A 20,176-nucleotide genomic window follows, 5' to 3' on the forward strand; every position below is an offset into this window, starting at 1 on the left:
ACTTTGAATTTCTACCCACGGTTAATTCATTGGTAATTTCTTGCAACTTTCAGAAAAACAGTAATCCTCAATTTGACACAGGTTTGCCAGTATGCATTTAAAGACCTCTTACACTTCAAACCATGAACTTGTAGATATGAAACATAGTAACATTCTCCGTATTCTACTCTTCACCTTTGCCCTGCCCTGAGCACTATCTAAAAACCAATGACAGAATTGCTTGCAAACATAGCATGAAACATTGTTGCAATTAATCAGCCCAGAGCCCAAGGGAGAAATTTTCTATTTTTAAAGGCACTGTTACTTTAAGGAAAAAGTCTGTGGAGAAATGTGAAACCAAGCTGCATAATGAAAATAAAAATGCATTTGGTGTCTTCATCTGTGCAAAGACAGTTATTCTAATGTACAAGGAGCACTGTTGTGTTGACTCCTCAGTTTGTCTGTAAATGAAATGACCGGTACTAGGTCAGAGTCCCATAGAAAGCTCATCTGCTACTCGAAGAATTAGATCTGTCAGAAGGTCAAAACACAACAGTACCCACATTTCAATGCTATTTTTATAGCTCCAGATAAGGGCCTATCCCACTAGGTAAGCAGATGAATAGATCCTGAAGTCACTCTTCAAATCTTTACCTAAAACATCCTGATTAGTAACTAATGTGGTTCAGCCTGAAAAATGATCAACTGATTACTTAGCATTTGGAACCAACTGTCCACAGTTACGGATTGTATCCAAATTCCACAAAATTAAATCTGTTTCTCTTCACAAATGACAACACTTCATGTCACTAAACAGTAGCTAACAGTCGCACTCCTTATGGAGTGACAAGGAGCAGGTGCCAAACCAACAAGGAAAACAAGCAGCAGCTACACGACCGGAGCTAAAAAATATTCTACCTGTTACCCCAGACTGCTTTCAAGAATCTGACCCAACAGAATTTTTTCCCTAAACAGTATAACAATATCCAATTTAGAGGGGAAAAAACATTCGTTGGTGATATGGGCATCTAATTTAATCTGTAAATATTTAATGTACTCAAGGAGTTTACTATCATAAAATAAATTATCTACACTGCTATAAATGCATCTAAAAATACATCCATTACCAAACAACATTCAGTATAATGTACAATATTTACTACATTCAATGTTAAATACAACATTCTAAATATAGCTGAGCTATTTAATATCACCATCAGAATCTGCTAAAGGTAGCAGAATGTTTGCAAACTGGATAAAAATTGCTATGCTCAACACGAAAAGCAAAGAATCCCCAATCTTACCTCCTCATGATTTCTTTCCCCAGATTTGGCAAAACTGAGCTTGAACACCACACATTATAGAATGGAGGCATTGCTTAATAATGTCACAAACCCTGCTTCAGAGTCTCTCTTCAATGAAAGTCTCTAAACAATGAAATTCACTAAATTGCAGTCCATCGATCAACAGGTGATTCTTAGAAACAGAAACTCATTCATTTCCAATGAAAATTAATTTTGTAAACTCTCCCTCTTTTTCACATACGGATATTTACAAGCTACTGCATTATTATATTGAATCAATTCCAACCGATTTCTTCTCAGAGGCTTACTAGAAAAATGCCAAATATTCAAATTATTTTGGGGCATTATCCCATACTGCTGCATGGAACAGAACAGAATTAATAAGGATCCAACAGTTACCACTTTTCAAATGCAAATATGTTGCCTTCTAGTTAATACAGCCCCTTTTAGAACATCCCTCGATGTCTATACAGTTCAGGTCTCTACTTTTGTTTCCTTGAAAATCAAAATTCGTGCATTACATTGAGGCATTATCTCAACTCAGCAGCAGGAACCAAAATAGATATTAACTAGTCCAGCCTGAGTCTGAAGCTTACAAGACTCTTTCGCTTCGTTTTGTTTTTTTTTTTCCTCCCATTTTACACACACTGTCCCTCAACAATTCTGCCAAAGGAAACAAACGCCGCAGTGATCAAAAGAATCACGGGCACTGGGTTCCACGAACAATGAGGTCGTGGGCTGGTCCCCTGCGCGCCTCAGGCCTCAGTTATCCTGTCTGTAAAATGTGGCGGCTGGACGATTCACCTCTGGCGTCCCATCCGGCCCTCTCCCTCCGGGTGCCTCGCAGCCCGCCAGGTCTCAGCTGACTGGTGCTGGCGGTGGCCCGGGTGCCCTGCCTGCCGCAGCTCTAGATGGAGGGAAAGCGGGCGAGGGAGGAGAGGAACTTGGACTTGCAACCGCTTCCAACAGGAGCGGGCGACAAACTTGAAGCCGCCCTCCTAACAATAGGACCGAGCGCTCCCGTTTTCGTGGCTCCAACTTGCAGGACCCCGCGGGGCTGGATCCTCCCCAGCCGCCCTGTCGGAACCCGCCGTACCTTTCTCCCTGTTTGGTGTTAGAAGGAGGAGGGTGCAGGACCGTCTGATTGCCTTCCATCTCCACCACGCACTTGGTGTTCAGTTCCAGTTCTGAAAGCGCAGAGGGACAGGGACGTTGCAAAGTCCAGCGCCCGCGCCTCCAGCCCGCGCGGGGCTCCGTCCCGGGAGGCGGCCGAGCCTGGAGACCGCGCCCCGGGCACCGCGGCCGGCGCGGACACCGCCTCCGCCCCGGGCCCCCGGGCCCCCGCGCCCCCGGCCGCGCTCTCGCCGCCCGGGCCCCGCAGTTTCCAAAGTCGCCCCCGCCCTCAGCCCGAGCAGGAATAAAACCGAGCGGAAAGCTCCTCACCTCGTCGGTTCATGGGCCGGACCCGGACGGCAACTTTTACCTTGGTATCCGACATGTTGGCTGCGCTCGCCCGGCCGCTCGCCGCGCCCGCTCGGCCCGAGGCGGCCCCTCACGCGCGGCGCCGCCGCCGCCGCAGCCGCGCGCCCCCCGAGCGCGGCCGCCGCCGCTCCGCCGTGAGCTCCGAGAGGCAGCGCCGAGGCGCGCGGGCCATCCCGGGGGAGCGCGACGCGGGGCACGGCCGCGGCCCGGGGAGGGGCGGGCGCGCGGGGCGGGGCGCGGCGGCGGCGGCGGCGGCGGCGGCGGCGGCGGCGGGCGGGGAGGAGGCCTCGCCGCGGGGCCCAGGCGCCGCTCTAGCCGCGCGGCCCCGGCCCAGAGCGCAGCGCCGCGGCCCCTCGCGGCTGCCCCCGGCCGAGCCGCGCCGCCATGTTCCGCGCCCGCCGCCCGCCGGGGCTCGGGAGAGGCCGGGATCCGCCGCGCGCCGCGCCCCCTGGAGCGGCGGGACGGCAGTGAGGGGAGCGGCGAGCGGCGCGGCGCTCAGGGCCGGCGGGAGTCCGGGGCCGAGCGCATTGTTTCCCCAGGGGACCTCCCAGGCCGAGCCGGCACCCGCGCCCGCGGGGCCCCCCGGACACCGCCTTCTGGGGCGGCTGCCAGCCGGAGTCCGGGGCGGCCGGAAGGGCCGCGGCTCGCCGCGCGGGGTGGCCAGGCCTTCCCCTCCGGGCCCCGGCACGCCGCCCCCTCTGTCCCACACGGAGCCTGCAGCGATGTTTCAAGATCTCTGTGGTGAACCGAGACTAGAAATGAATCTGTGAATCCCCCACGGAAACAGTGTGTGTGTGTGTAAACCGTGCTCTTCCTTCCCTTCTCGGCCTCCCCTGTCGTGGGAGGGATGTCAAGTGGACCGGGAGGGCCATTAACTCTTACATAAGAATTTAATAGCAACGGATTCTGTCATCCTGCCAAACGCAGACCTCTCTGCCAGGGCGGAACTGGGCGAATCGGATTTATTCCGTTTGGTTCAACAAGTGCTTAGGGGGCGCTCACCGAGTGCCAGGCATTTTGAAGCGTACAGAAGTCAAAAAAAAATCCAGAGTTTAGATCCAGGAATCTTTTAATTTTGCTTAAATGTAGAAATCCACTTACTGGAAGATGCACGGAGGTCCTACTGTGTGCAGAGTGCTGTGGAGGTCACACAGAAACATGAATAGCACAGTGCAGAAGCACACGCTAAGGTGAAGGGAGGCCGTGGAGACATATTACGTTAGACTGTGCGGCAGGTGCTAGGAGAGGCTCCGTCTGCCTCCAACAGGTGCCAGGCTACGAGCCTAACTTTGAGTGATGCAGCCCTTCACCTTTGAACAACACAGGTTTGAACTGCACGAGTCCACTTACACGTGGCTTGTTTTCAATGAAAGTCTGATTGAAAATACAGTATGCGTGCTCTGGCACGGTGGCTTATGCCTGTAATCCCAACACATTGGGAGGCCGAGGCGGGAGGATTATTTGAGACCAGGAGTTTGAGACCAGCCTGGGTAATGTAGAGAAACCCCATCACTTAAAAAAAAAAAAAAAAAAAAAAAAATTATGGCCGGGCACGGTGGCTCAAGCTTGTAATCCCAGCACTTTGGGAGGCCGAGGCGGGTGGATTACGAGGTCGAGAGATCGAGACCATCCTGGTCAACATGGTGAAACCCCGTCTCTACTAAAAATACAAAAAATTAGCTGGGCATGGTGGCGCGTGCCTGTAATCCCAGCTACTCAGGAAGGCTGAGACAGGAGAATTGCCTGAACCCAGGAGGCGGAGGTTGCGGTGAGCCGAGATCACGCCATTGCACTCCAGCCTGGGTAACAAGAGCGAAACTCTGTCTCAAAAAAAAAAAAAAAAAAAAAAAAAATTAAAAATAGCCAGGCAAGATAGCACGTGGCTGTAGTCTCAGTTACTGGAGAGGCTCAAGGATCACTTGAGCCTGGAAGGTCGAGGCTGCAGTGAGCCGTGTTCACACCCCTGCCCTCCAGCCTGGGCAACAAAGCAAGACCCTGTTAGAAAGAAAAAAAAGGAAGAAAGAAAGAGAGAAAGAAAGGAAGAAAGGAAGGAAAAAGAAGGAAGGGAGGGAAGGAAAAGACGGTATTTGGCACGGGTCAAAACGGAGACATCCAACTTTTCCTCTTTGCAGGTTCTGCAGAGCTGACTGCGGAACTTGAGTAAGCGTGGTTTTGGGTGTTCGTGGAACCAGTCTTCTGTGCACACAGAAGGACCACTACTTCAGCCCTACCTTATTGTGGAGCCAGCTGTCTCAGTCCGCCTCTGAAGGGCCTGCTGCATCTTTCCTCCCCTCCATTCCTACTGCTGCAATCTCACTTTGTCTGTTCAATCACCTGTTCAGCAAATGTGTTCTGAGTACCCTACTGTGTTACAAACACAGTTGTAGGCTTTTGGCTACAGGCTCTCAGCTGTTGCTGAGAAAAAGAGGTGACATTTCCAGCCCTTTGAGGCTAACAATTTAGGTCTGTGTCTACCTCTTCACTTTTGGGCTACTGAGACATCCTCTTAACTTTCCTAGCTTTGCCTCCTGTAATCTTTCCTAAATCCCGCTTCCAGACTGATTTTTCACAAAATTAAAATTTTATCCTTTGATCATGCATACTATTCTACTGTTCAGAAAACTTCTCTGGCATACCGTATTTAATATTACCTCCCACCGCTCCTGAAATTCTTCACTTCATCCAGGACCTTTTCACAACCAAGATGCCCTCCCTATGCTAAGCCATTATTCTGGCAGTTTCTACCAATGGGAATTGTAGAGGGTTGAATTTGCATCTCCCAAAAAGTATGTACAAGCCATAACCTTCAGTACCTGTAAATGTGACCTTATTTTGAAGCGGGGTCTTGGCAGATAAGTTAGGATGAGGCCATGCTGCGTTAGGATGGGCCCTAAATCCAGTGACTAGTGTCTGTCTTTATTTATTTATTTATTTATTTTTGAGATGAAGTCTCCCCTCTATCACCCAGGCTTGAATGCAGTGGTGCAATCTCAACTCACTGCAACCTCTGCCTCGCAGGTTCAAGCCATTCTTCTGCCTTAACCTCCCAAGTAGCTGGGATTACAGATGTGTGCCACCATCCCCAACTAGTGTTTGTATTTTTAGTGGAAACGGGATTTTGCCATGTTGCCCAGGCTGTTGAACTCCTGACCTCAGATGATCACCCCCACCTCGGACAGCTGGCCTGACTAGTGTCTTTATTAGAGAAAAGAGAGGGAGATTTGGACACATAGGGAGGAAGACCATGTGAAGACAGAGGCAGAGATTGGAGTTATGCAGCCACAAGCCAAGGAATGCCAGGGTTTGCCAGGAGCCCCCTGAAGCTAGGAACAGGAAAGAAAGTCTCCAGTGGAAACACAGCTCTGCTGACACCTTGATTTGTGACTTCCAGACACCAGAGCTCTGAGACACTAAATTTCTTTTGTCTCATGCCACTTGGTTCACCAGTTCCTGGTCATTTGTTACAGTAGTCTTAAGAAACTAATATAGATGCCAGGTGCAGTGGCTCATGCCTGAAATACCACTTTGGGAGGCCAAGGCGAGAGGATCACTTGAACCCAGAAGTTTGAGATCAGCCTGGGCAACATAGAGAAACCCTGTCTCTACAAAAAATAAGAAATTAGCCAGGCAGGATGGCATGTGTCTGTGGTCACAGCTACTTGGGAGGCTGAAGCAGGAGGACCGCTAGAAAGCTGAGGTCAGGGCTGCAGTGACCCACAATTGTACCACTGCACTCCAGCCTGAGCAACAGAGTGAGACTCAGACTCAGAAAAAAAAAAAAAAAAAAAAAAAAGAAAGAAAGAAAGAAAGAGGAGGGAGGGAAGGAAGGAAAGAAGGAAAGAAGTTCATACAGAATTTAATCAATACCCTCTCTGTCTTGTTTTCTCCTTGCTCATTCTCTGCCAGATCATGAAAGCCTGGAATGCCTAAGAAATTTCATGTTTATTGTGAAGGCAATGGGAACTGAATGAAGCATTTGGATTTGGAGCCAGGGATTGACATATTCAGAGCATTGATTCAGGGTAATTAATTTGGCAACACTGTATCTGTCCCAAGGGCTATTGTACTCATCCAGATGAGAGGTGATGATAGCGTGAACAAAGCCAATGATAGCGCAAATGAAGCAGAAGGAGCAGATGCAGGACTTACTGCAGTGAGAAAAGTGGAACAGTTTAGCAACCAATGGGATGTGAGGATTGAGAGAGGCAAAGGATTGCAAGTGACTGAGAAAGGGACTGGGAGGATGATGGCCCATAACACCATGAATGGATGAGAAGAAGAATAGGTCTTAGCTATCCTGCCCGGCTATTTTTAATTTTTTTTTTTTTTTTTTTTTTTTTTTTTGGTAGAGATGGGGTTTCTCTACATTACCCAGAATAGGTGAAAGGGGCATGATTGTTTTGGCATTGCAGGTTTAAAAAACAGTTCCTGGCTGGGCACGGTGGCTCATGCCTGTAATCCCAGCACTTTGAGAGGCCGAGGCAGGCAGATCATGAGGTCAAGAGATCAAGACCATCCTGGCCAACATGGAGAAACCCCGTCTCTACTAAAAATACAAAAATTAACTGGGTGTGGTGGTGCATGCCTGCAATCTACTCCCAGCTACTCCGGAGGCTGAGGCAGGAGAATCATTTGAACCCGGGAGGTGGAGGTTGCAGTGAGCCGAGATCACGCCATTGCACTCCAGCCTGGCGCCTGGTGACAGAACGAGACTCTGTCTCAAAAAAAAAAAAATATATATATATATATATATGTGTGTGTGTGTGTGTGTGTGTGTGTGTGTGTGTGTGTGTATATATATTTCCTATTGGTTCTTTGCAGAGTGACTCTTCTTTCTGCTTTCCCAACCATCTCCAACTTTAAAGAGGCAGATTAGTCCTCACCTTTTCTATGAAGAGTTTACTAGGCCAGGCATGATGGCTCATACCTGTAATCTCAGCACTTTGAGAGACCAAGGCACGTGCATCGCTTGAGTCCAGATGTTTGAGACCAGCCTGGCCAACACAGTGAATCTCTGTCCCTACTAAAAATATAAAAAAGTATCTGGGTGTGGTGGCACATGCCTGTATTCCCAGCTACTTGGGAAGCTGAGGCATAAGAATTATTTGAACCTGGGAGACAGAGGTTGCAGTGAGCCAATATTATGCCACTGCACTCCAGCCTGGGTGACAGAGTAAGACTCTGCCTCAAAAAAGAAAAAAAGGAGTTTACTAAACAACTCTTTTCTTTTTCAAAACAGTTTAGCCCTACATCATTAGGACTTACATTTTTTTAGAGTTTGAAGGTGCCTTTGGGAGTCCTGTGAACCTTTTTCCAACAACCCCCAAAGGGGCCACCCATTCTTTGCTTGAATTCTGGTGACAGAGTGCTCAAATTTGAAGAGAAGCTGAACGCCACCAGGGCACTTACCAAGTTCTTTGCTTAGGAAAGGCCTCCATGAAGAATCAGATTTGCATCCCCAGGGCATTCCACCTAGCGATAGAAGTGCTGCCTCCTCGTGCTTCCCACTCCAAATCTAACTCCTTTTCCTCCTTTTTTTAAATCATTTTTTTAAGTGTGGAGTCTTGCCATATCACCCAGGCTAGAGTGCAATGGTGCAACCTCAGCTCATTGCAACCTCCACCTCCCGGGTTCAAGTGATTCTCCTGCTTCAGCCTCCCAAGAAACTGGGATTACAGGAGTGCACCACTACGCCTAGTTAATTTTTTGTATTTTTAGTAGAGAAAGGGTTTTGCCATGTGGGGCAGGTTGTTCTCAAACTCCTGACCTCAAGTGTTCCACCTGCCCTGGACTCCCAAAGTGCTGGAATTACAGGAATGTCTGTCCTAGTCCAATGAGCTGTATCTAGCAAGTTACAGTCCTATAGCACAAACATGGCTGCCGGAAGCCTGGGTGGCAAGGGGTGGCATGCCAGGGAACAAGGAACAGCAGTTCTCAGAAAAAGTAGGCTGTTGTATGTCAGGCATATCTTCAAAAATTGTCCGCTACAACCTGTGTGGCAGGAATTCAGATTCCCATTTGTTACTCATGAATCAGTTGAAGATTAAGGGAGTTAAACAACTTGTTTCAGGCTACATGTAAGTGTGAGAGGTAAGATTCAAACACAGCCTAACCAATTCCTCAGCCTTGCTTTATTATAACTTGCTGTCAGGGGAGGGTGGCCTGGGCAGTTTAAGGAATGTGTTATGTGGCAGATTGTATTCTCCAAAAAGGACTCCCGCCCCACATGCTCTTCTTAAAATATAATTTGATATTTCCACTATTGAGATAAAGGGTCTATGGTCCCCCTTTGAATCTAGGATGTCTTGTGACCAGCTCAGAAGTGACACTATAGGACTTCTATAGGCCATAGAATATTATATAGTTTCCATAGGTACTCTTGAAATACTCTTGAAACCCAGCCACTAGGCTGGAAGGAAGCCCAAGTCTACCCCTGCAGAAAGACCATGCAGAGAAATCTTGAGACAACTGAGAGACAGAGATAGAGATAGAGATGATGATATGAGAGAGAGAGAGAGAGAGAGAGAGAGAGAGAGAGAGAGAGAGAGAGACCTGGCCAGCTCCATCTGCTCCAGCCCCACACTGTCCCAGCTCCAGCCACTATCTGACTGAGATCTCATGAAAGAACCATAGCTAGAACTTCCCATAGAGCCCTTTTCACATTCTTGACCCACAGAAACAAGGAGAGATGATATGATTGTTGTATTTAAATTTTTTATTTTAATTTATTTTTGAGACAGAGTTTCACTCTATTTCCCAGGCTGGAGTGCAGTGATGCAACGTCAGCTCACTGCAGCCTCTACCTCCTGGGTTCAACTGATTCACCTGCCTCAGCCTCCTGAGTAGCTGGGACTACAGACACACACCACTAAACTGTTGTTTTAAGCCACTACATTTGGGGGGCGGGGGATTTACTACAACAGTAACCAGAACAGCATGTTCTGGGGGAACGGAAGTCTTCAGAAGGACATGAGAGCCAGCGTCAAGTACCTGAGGGGCTTCAGGAACAGCAGGAGTTAGATTTGGAGGCTGGGAGTGGTGGCCTGCCTTGCTGTGCCAAGCACACTTAGATTAGAATCTGGTACTTGGTAAGGGTTAAATAAGCATCCGGTGGTATCACCGTCACCATCATCATCACTACGTTTGTTATTTGCTGATCCAGAACTCCCTTCATTGAGCATAAGTTACCCAATATTATTCAGTAGATGTGACCCTACCACATTTCTTAAGTGCCCAAGGCATGTCACAACATGAAATGAAAAGCGGTCCTTAAAATAATCTCCAAAAGAATAAGCCTCCCTCAACATATCAGTGCCCAATTAGATCTCCCTGGAGCCCCTTAGAAGTACAAATTACTGGCCGGTGCAGTGGCTCACACCTGTAATCCCAGCACTTTGGGAGGCCAAGGCAGGCAGATCACCTGAAGGTGATCAAGACCAGCCTAACCAACACAGTGAAACCCCATCTCTACTAAAAATTCAAAAATTAGCTGGGCATGGTGGCGCATGCCTGTAGTCCCAGCTACTTGGGAGGCTGAGGCAGAAGAATGTCTTGAATCAGGGAGGCAGAGGTTGCAGTGAGCTGAGATCGCACCATTGCACTAGCCTGGGCAACAAGAGGGAAACTCCATCTTAAAATAAATTTTATATATATATATATAAATATATAAAAATTAGTACTTTATATATATATATAAAGTACTAATTACCCAATTGGAACCACAGATGGAACCTCTTGTCCTGATGCAATTGGCTCTTCAGGCTAATTTACTAGGAAGGAAGTGAACACCAAAAAGAAGGTACCAGAAGGCTATTGAGGAGATTTGGGGAATTCCAAACCTCACACTTTGTCAAATAAAAATTTGCCAAATGAAAAGTAGTTGTCAGGTTCGGTGGCTTATGCCTTTAATCCCAGCACTTTGGGAGGCTGAGGCTGTCAGATCACCAGAGGTTGGGAGTTCACGACCAGCCTGACCAACACGGAGAAACCTCGTCTCTACTAAAAATACAAAATTAACTGGGCGTGGTGGTACATGCCTGTAATCCCAGCTACTTGGGAGGCTGAGGCAGGAGAATCACTTGAACATGGGAGGCAGAGGTTGCAGTGAGCCGAGATCACGCCATTGCAGTCCAGCCTGGGAAACAAGAGTAAAACTCCATTAAAAAAAAAAATTAAGTAGTTATTCATCTAAGAAGGAGTTACAGACTGTAGACCAGGAATTTTAACTGGTCGGACCTCTTCAGGAGAATCTGGAACTTTCCAATTCACCTATGTGATTTTTTTTCTTTTCCCGGCTTATTTAACTAAAGTGATCAGAAAAAGAAGAAAAAAGAAAAAGCTAAGAGGATTTGAGGACTTTTCTATCATGACAACAGGCAAGTTTGGGATGCTGGACAGTGTCCCATTTTGGAGTCAGGGAGGAGAAGCTGAGTGTGGGCCCACTGCATATAGATAAAGGCCCATCAAAGAGCCGACACAGCTTGGCTAGAGACCTTGGACCAGGGCTGAGCTAAGGCTTCCTTGACAGAGCACTCCAGCCCATCAGCCATCCCTACAATGCCCACAGATCACCAGATGCCAGTGAATACAGCCATGCGTATTAGTCACTTAGACGGCCCTGGTCTGTGCTCCTTTGTTGAAAGAGCTTGTTAGCATAGCTTTCCTTTAGAAACTGGAAACACCACAGGTTCTGAGAAACTGGCAGACAACTGATCGATAACAAACATTCCAATGACTCTGGAATCATCTCATTTCAGATGTAAGACTAAGTTCCAAAACTATTTCAGTTAGAAGCAGCAAATCAGGCTGCCAGGCCGATCTAAAAATTGCTAATGTCTTAAGTCTGCAGAGAATCAAAGGATAATCATAGAACAGGCAAACACTTTTAAATAAGAGGCTTCCTATAAATCTAGTTTAACAACCGCATGAGTCAGCCTAGGCCAAGTTACGACATGGTGACCAACAACCCTTGAATCTCAGCGACTTACGAAAAGCTATATGCCCTACATGCATGGCTTGTCCATCACAGCCTGCTTGTGGTTCTGCTTTTATCATTTTCTTTCTGAGTCCCAGGCTGACAAAACAGCCCCTGCTGGGACAACGCTGGTTTTGTAACAGAAGGAAAGGAGAAGGTGGCAGACCACACAATAGCTCAAGTTTTGCTCAGAAATGGTACACATCCCTTCTCAGTTTTCACTGGACAAAGAAAGTCACATGGTCATTCGAAGCATCAATGGGACAGAGACAAAGAATTCTCCCCCAGGGAGGGACTTCAAACCATCGAACACAAGAACATTTGTATTTCACAACAGTTAACAGTAGATAACTTTTATTAAACACTGACTACTTACCAAGCGTTGTTCTATTACTTAATCCTCACAATAATCTTATGAGGTAGCTATTATTGTCATCCTTTATTATAACTGACCGGTAAAAAGTAAAGAGACAATATAAGCAACTTGCCCAAGGTCACATACCTGGGAAGTGACAGCCTTGGGATCTAAATGCAGGTCTTCAAAAACCATGGCTCTCACTTCTACACTGTGACTGCTTTAGATGTGTTTTCTGAAATAAAGCTGCTGATCTATGTGATCGTAACGTGCATGTGAGTGGTTTTTCCAAGGGTGATAATGGATTTGCCTTGACTCATCTATATTTTTCTGGCACAAAAAAATATAAGCAATATAAACAATACTAGGTTAGTATTATGCTTTACAGTTCAATGCAATATGTATTCTCCACAAAAGAGTTACAAAATTTATGGGAGATAGAAAAGATGATAATCCTTTTGACAGAAGTAAGGGGTAGGCTAGGCACAGTGGCTCATGCCTTTAATCTTAGCACTTTGGGTGGCTGAGGCAGGTGAATTATCATCTGAGTTCAGGAGTTCAAGATCAGCCTGACCAACTTGGCAAACCCCATCTCTACTAAAAAATACAAAAAGGAGCTGAGCAAGGTGGCATGCACCTGAGTTCCAGATGCTTGGGAGGCTGAGGCAGAAGAATTACTTAAACCCAGGAGGCGGAGGTTGCAGTGAGCCAAGATTGTGCCACCACACTCAAGCCTGGGCAACAGAGCAAGATTCTATCTCAAAAAAAGAAGTAAGGGGTAAAGGAAATTGGGCTCAGAGTGGCAGAGTAGGAAAAGCAGACTTTGATGTCAGACCCACTGTGGTTTGTTTTCCAGCCTCTGTAACTTTTTTTTTTTTTTTTTTTTTTGAGGAAGAGTCTCACTCTGTTGCCCAGGTTGGAATACAGTGGCACGATCTTGGCTCACTGCAACCTCTGCCTCCCAGGCTCAAGTGATCCTCTCACTTCAGCCTCCTGAGTACCTGAGACTACAGGTGTGTGCCACTATGCCCAGCTAATTTTTGTATTTTTTTGTAGAGATGGAGTTTTGTCATGTTGGCTCGTCTCGAACCCCTGAACTCAAGTCATATACCCACGTTGCCCTTTCAAAGTGCTGAGATTACAGACGTGAGCCACAGCACCCAGCCCAGCCTCTGTAAGTTACTTTCTGTGTTTACCTTGGACATGCAAACCTTGAATCTCTTGCATGTAAGGTGAGTGTCATAATACCGATTTTACATGGTTCTTGTGAAGATTAAATGAGATAATGTATGTAGAATGACCGGTGTGGTGACTGGCACATAGATAACAGACATTCAACAAATGGTAGTTGTTATTCTTACTGTTGTAGCTCTTGTTATTGAGGAAAGCATAGATTTTTTTTTTTTTTTTTAAATAGAGTCTTTCTCTGTCTCCCAGGCTGGAGTACAGTGGTGCCATCTTGGCTCACTGCAACCTCCATCTCCCAGGTTCAAGTGATTCTCCTACCACCATGCCCAGCTGGTTTTTGAATTATTAGTACAGACAGGGTTTCACCATCTTGGCCAGGCTTGTCTTTAACTCCTGACTTCATGATCTGCCTGGTGGGCCTCCCAAAGTGCGGGGATTATAGGCCTGAGCCACCATGCCCAGCCGTCCAGCTGAAAGGATAGAATTTCAATATGAATAGCTGTGGAAGAGCAGAGACCAGCTGGGACTCCGCACGTGGGCAGGAAAACAACGAACGGCTGTGCTTGAGGAATCTAATCAAGTACTGGATACAAAAGGGTTGACCCCAGAGAAATTAAACACTGAAAATGATTTGGGAATGGACCATCCAAGCCAGAAGTGAGAAGGGTCGGAAGCAGGAGAAAAGCAGGGACAATGGTGAGGAGAGAAGGTTCAGGACACATCTCTGGATGGAGATCTGTGCTCCAGGTTGGTAAAGCCCTCTCCCCTTGTCCTCTTCTGAGCAAGTCAAGCAGCTGAGCAGCATAGGGTCTGTGGTCTCTAGCAATGCACAGACCCATAAGCCAGCTTCGTAAGCACAGTAACCTCCCCAGGGTCCCACACCTGGCTGACCATCCTTTGGGACCAGCTAAAGCACAGATTCCAGAGTCTTCCCTCAGACAGAGGTTTAGGAGGTCTGGGCTGGCCGGATTCTGAAGTAGCTCATGCCTGGACTGGCATTTAGAAACAGCTCAACTAGGCTCCAGCCCACAATGTGATGGGAGAGGGATTATCCCTGGCTGTTGTATAACCTTGAAATCATTAACTAGCCAAAACTAAAACAAAGTGAGAAGAAAGAAGAAGGCCAAAATGAAACACAGGCCTTTCCTGAGGGATTTATCCATATGTGAAGACTTCGAATTGGAAATGGTAAGATCTCAGTTAGCTGCTCCTAAGGAGTGCAGGCCACCAAGTGAACTTCAGCTTTTATTCTACAGACATCATGGGTAGAAAGTGGAAAAGCTCCTCTGTCCATCTGCCAGTGAATCCATTCGTTTATCAAACGTGTGCTGAGTGATAGCATCTGAGGTACCGTAAGAGTTGCTGGGAATTCAGGAATGGCACTTTCTCTGCCCTCAAGGGGTTCCCAGGCAAGGGAGGACAGCCAGATGCAATCTAGAGTGGGACATACTCAGTCAGTTGTATGAACCAGTTTGGTGGGAAGTGACAACTCCCATCTTGAGGGAGACTTCGAATGGGAAAGATCATTCGAACTGGATCCTATACGTTGTGGGCGTAGTTTGCCAAGCAGAGAAAGAGAATGCCCTAATCAGATATCACTGGGTTGCAAGACACCGACAAACCTCAAACTAGCTGAAGCAAAAAGAGAAGCACATTGGACGAACCCATCCTTGAGAGGTTACCACATCTCATGAAAGGCTGTAGCCAGGCTCTAGAAAGCCGGGGATTTAAGTTACTGCCTTCTTCCTTTTCAGCTTTGTGGTCCTTCATCCCATTCTCTCTGTGTTTAATTTCTTCTTCTCTCTCTCTACACAAGTTTTGTTGTCTTTCTCTGTACACATAATGCAAAATGACCCCGGCAGACCCCTTTGCATATGTCCTTCTTGTTCCATGTCCCAGTGATAGCCAACCAAGCAGAGGTTAGCTATCACTGTCTTGTCTTCTAAGTGAACACAGGGTCCATTAAAGTCAAAACTTGTTGGGGGTGGAGAAGGGGTTCCTGATAAAGAGAAGAGAAACAGAGGAATCAGAAGAGTTGACAGACTGGCTGGGTGAGGTGGCTCACACCTGCAATCCCAGAACTTTGGGGGGTGGAGGTGGGCAGATCACCTGAGATCAGGTGTTCAAGACCAGCCTGGCCAACATGGTAAAACCCTGTCTCTACTAAAAATACAAAAAATTAGCCAGGTGTGGTGGTGGGCAGCTGTAATCCCAGCTACTCAAGAGGCTGAGGCAGGAGAATCGTTTGAACCAGGGAGGCAGTTGTTGCAGTGAGCCAAGATCGAGCCATTGCATTTCAACCTGGGCAACAGCTCTGGCTCAAAAAAAAAAAAAAATTAAAAAAATTAAAAAGTATTGACAGACTAAAGAAAAGGCTGCATCAACTGAGCACATGGGAGGAGCATACAGGGGAGAGACAGTGTCCAGCGCAGCAGAGGAGGGAGAGAGTCACAGGTGGTGGCACACTGAGGAAAGAAGGAGAGAATTCGGTATTTTCAGGTCGTGTGGGAGTTGGTAGTTACCTTCCTCAGCCCACCACATTTTCTCTGCCACTGTGGTTCATTCGGAAAGGATATTTTCTTTCATTGGGCAGAAAAATAGATACGGACTGCATCTCCACACAACCTCCGAGCATGAGATCCTTCAGCCTCCTGCTCCTATCATCCTACCTGCTGTTTCTCTCCGAGATGGGAAGCATGTCTAATCAGTGAGGGGAAGTGGCCAAAGAAGGAAGCAGGAGTGTGTGGGTCCGGCGTGGAGGAGACAAAGGCGGGGCTGCTGTTGCACAGCTTCAGCACACTTTCTGTGTTGGCGGCTGTGGGGCTTCAGTCTGGGTCTGGAAAGTTGGGAATTCAAGTTACTGCCTTCTTTCCCTGCCTTCTTTTCTCTTCAGCTAGTTTGAGTGTTTCTCTGTTTCTTGCAACCCAGTGATTCCTGATTGAGGCATTCTCTTTCCCTGCTTGGCAAACTACCCCAGGAACCTTTTGGATCCAGCCTGAATGTCCTCTCCAACATGATGTCTCTCTCAGGATGGGAACTGACGCTTCCCACCAAACTGGTTCACACAGCTGTGAGAGTGTGTGGAATGAGCGCCGTCAATGACACAGAAAGGATGATGTAGAAAGCATGGGGGCAGGGAACGGGGATTCTCTTGAACTATCTTGTCACCTATGAGTCACAAACAAAATGTTCTGCACCCAGATGCAGAAGGTTGCAGCACCTTAATGAAACGGAAGGAAAGGACAAATGACCCCAGGGAAACTCTTGGGCAGGAAAAGCCTGTCTTTGATGCCGTTTTCCGGCCACTTTGGACACCCTGCTGCCCTGTCCCTTCCTTCTTCAGGGACTCCTGTCTGCTTCTAGACTTGTGAATAACATATGCATGACACCCTCACACAGTTCAAGTTATCAAATAGTGTAGAAAATTCTGTAAAATTATCAGCTATTGTTCATCCTTTCCTCCCTCCTGTCCTTGCCCTCTGGAGCAAGCACTTTTAGAAAAAGTTTCCTTAACTTTATTTATTTTAGAAATGAACTCTTGCTATGTTGCCTAGGATGGTCTCTAAGTCCTAGCTTCAAGCAGTCCTCCCTCAGTGTTGAGATTACAGGCATGAGCCACCATGCCTGGTCTGGAGCAACCACTTTTAACTTTACATACCTGCTCTCTGCATGACCCTGGGTAAATTACACATATTCTCTATACCTTATACTCCTCATCCACAAAATGTCACTAATAATACAACTCCTTTGCAGTTTAATTACTATTATCTCATTTATGAAATGAGATAGTCTCCTAGTTCTCCAGAGAAACAAAATAGGATATAGAGAGATTTATTATAAGGAATTGGTTCACACACATATGGAGGCTGAAAAATGCCATGGTCTGCCATCTGCAAGCTAGAGACTCTGGAAAACTGGTGGTTTAATTATAGTCCAAGTCTGAAAGTCTGAGAACCAGTAGCATTGCCTTCTCCAGTCCGAAGGCAGGAGAAGACTGTTGTCCCAGCTTAAGAAGGCAGGATGAATGGATTCAGCCTTCTTCTGCCTCTTTTTTTTTTTTTTTTTTTTTTTTTTTTTTTTTTTTTTTTTTTTTTTTTTTTGAGATGGAGTCTTACTCTGTCTCCCAGGCTGGAGTACAGTGGCGCTATCTCAGCTCACTGCAACCTCTGCCACCTGGTTCAAGTGATTCTCCTGCCTCAGCCTCCAGAGTAGCTGGGATTACAGGTGCCTGCCACCGTGCCTGGCTAATTTTTGTATTTTTAGTAGAGATGGGGGCTTCACTATCTTGGCCATGCTGGTCTTGAACTCCTGACCTCGTGATCCACCGACTTCAGCCTTCCAAAGTGCTGGGATTACAGGCATGAACCACCGCTCCCGGCCTCCTCTGACTTTTTTGTTCTATGCAGACCCTGAACAGATTGGGTAGTGCCCACACACACAGGGAGGGCCATCTGTGTTACTCAGTCTACCAAATGCTCATGTCATCCAAAAACACTCTCACAAACACAACCAGAAATCATGTTTCACCAAATATTTGGCACCTCATGACCCAGTCAAGTTGACACATAAAATTAACGAACACACCATCACACCATGTAAAGTGACTAGCATTGTGCCTTCACATAGTAAGCATTGATGTTAGCTTTAATTATCACACTGTGCCTTAATCCATTAGTTTGATTGTTGGTTCCCCTTTGGACTGTTTCGTAAGGAATTAGCAAGTGATGCAACTCAATGGCAAAAACCAAAATAACCTGATTTTAAAAGTACAAATATTAGCCAGGCCTGGTGATATGCACTTGTAGTCCCAGCTGCTTGGGAGGCTGAGGCAGAAGGATCCCTTAAGCCCAGCAATTTGAGGTTACAGTGAGCTAATGCTCTCACTACTGTGCTCCAGTCTGCTGTGCGACAGAGTGAGACCCCCATCTAAAAAATAAGAAAAGGCGGGGACAAAGGACCTGCATGTGAACAGATAGTTTCCCAAGAAAGACATACAAAGGACTAGGTGTATAAATACGAAAAGGTGTTCAACATTACTAATCGTCAGAGAAATCCAAACCGCAGCCACAGTGACGTGTCACCTCACGCTTGTTAGGATGGCTGTTATCAAAAAGAAAAGAGATAAGTGTTGGTGAGGGTGCGGAGAAGAGGAAACCCTTGTATACTGTTGGTGGGAAGTGAGGCTGGCACAGCCATTATGGAAAACGGTAGTAGGGAAGCTCCTCAAAAAATTGACAATGGAGCTAGCATGGGATCCAGCATCTCAGTTTGGGGTATATTTCTAAAGAAAATAAAATCAGTCTGGTGGTCAGGCACAGTGGCTCTTGCCTGTAATCTCATCACTTTGGGAGGCGAATGCCAGCAAATCACTTGAGGCCTGGTGTTTGAGACCAGCCTGGGCAACATGGCGAAAGTCTGTCTCTACAAAAAATACAAAAATTGGCATGGCATGGTGTGGTGGCACAGCTACTTGGGAGGTGGAGGCACAAGAGTCTTTTGAACCCAGGAGGCGAAGGCTGCAGTGAGTGAGCCGAGCTTGTGCCACTGCATTCCAGCCTCGGTCACAGAGCCAGACACTGCCTCAAAAAAATTTGTTTTAATTAAAAAAATGAAATAAAATCAGTATGTTGAAGAGGTATCTGCACTCCCATGTTTATTGCAGCGTTGTTCACAGTAACCAAAATGTGGAAATGTAAGCGTCCATTGATGGATGAATAGATAAAGAAAGTGTGGCATGTGTGCGTGCACACAGAAATAAGCCGGACACAGAAAGAAATACTGTCTTCTATGTGGAATCTAAAAAAGTTGAACCCTGTCAGGTATGGCAACTCATGTCTATAATCCCAGCAATTTGGGAAGGCAAGGTGGATTGATAACTTGAGCTTCAGGAGTTTGAGACCAGCCTGGACAACATGGTAAACCCCCCAAAATACAAAAAATAGAAAGATTAGCCAGCAGTGGTGGTGTGTGCCTGGAGTCCTAGCTACTTGGGAGGCTGAGGTGGGAGGATGACCTGAGCCCAGGAGGCGGAGTTTTCAGTGAGCCACAACTAAGGCACTGCACTGCAGCCTGGGCAACAGATCCAGACCCTGTCTCAAAAATAAATAAATAAAATAAAAATTAAAAACTCAGCTGGGCACATTCACTTATGCCTGTAATTCAAGCACTTTGGGAAGCCAAGGTGGGCAGATCACCTGACGTCAGGATTTCGAGACCAGCCTGACCAATATGGAGAAACTCCATCTCTACTAAAAAAAAATACAAAATTAGCCAGGTGTGGTGGTGCATGCCTGTAATCCTAGCTACTCAGGAGGCTGAGGCAGGAGAATCGCTTGAACCTGGGAGGTGGAGGTTGCAGTGAGCTGAGATCGTGCCATTGCACTCTAGCCTGGGCAGTAAGAGCAAAACTCCATCTCAAATAAAGTAAAATAAAATAAAAAGTTGAACTCATGAACAAAGAGTCAAATGGTGGTTGCAAGGAGCCTGGAGACAGGGGAAATGAATGGATCCATTCAACCATCATTGGACACTTAGGTTTCCATATTTGGTCAAAGGGTAAACTTTCAGTTACAAGATGAGTAAGTTCAGAGGGTCCGATGTATAGCATGGTTGCTATGGTTAATAATGCTGTAGCGTTCACCTGAAATTTTCTAAAAGAGCAGATCTTAAAATGTACACAACACACACACACAAAACGATAATTATGTGTGGTAATGGATGTGTTAATGTGATTGTGGTAGTCATTACACAATGTGTACGATACACCTTGAATTTTAATTTGTGAATTATGCCTCAAAAACACTGGGGGAAAAAAGAATTCAAGTGTGTAAAGTGGCAGGCACGTGGAAGGAACCCAGTAAAAAGTACTCATGTTATTACTGACAAGATACTGAT

At 46.6% G+C, this 20,176-nt stretch overlaps 1 protein-coding gene across 8 annotated transcripts in view; it reads right to left on the reverse strand.

Moving 5' to 3' along the window:
- KIF13A (kinesin family member 13A) overlaps positions 1-2,954 on the reverse strand; it is a 226,989-nt gene extending 224,035 nt beyond the window's left edge. For all 8 annotated transcript variants that reach the window (XM_074398485.1, XM_074398480.1, XM_074398482.1 and 5 more), the window contains exons 1-2: positions 2,727-2,954; positions 2,380-2,470 (exon numbers count right to left, since the gene is read on the reverse strand). In XM_074398485.1, coding sequence (XP_074254586.1) covers positions 2,380-2,470; positions 2,727-2,781 — 146 coding nt within the window. In that variant the 5' untranslated portion in view covers positions 2,782-2,954. The remainder of the gene's footprint in view (positions 1-2,379; positions 2,471-2,726) is intronic.
- Positions 2,955-20,176: the final 17,222 nt, after the last annotated feature.

The sequence above is a fragment of the Saimiri boliviensis genome, chromosome 4 (assembly GCF_048565385.1).
Source record: "Saimiri boliviensis isolate mSaiBol1 chromosome 4, mSaiBol1.pri, whole genome shotgun sequence".
NCBI lineage: Eukaryota > Metazoa > Chordata > Mammalia > Primates > Cebidae > Saimiri > Saimiri boliviensis.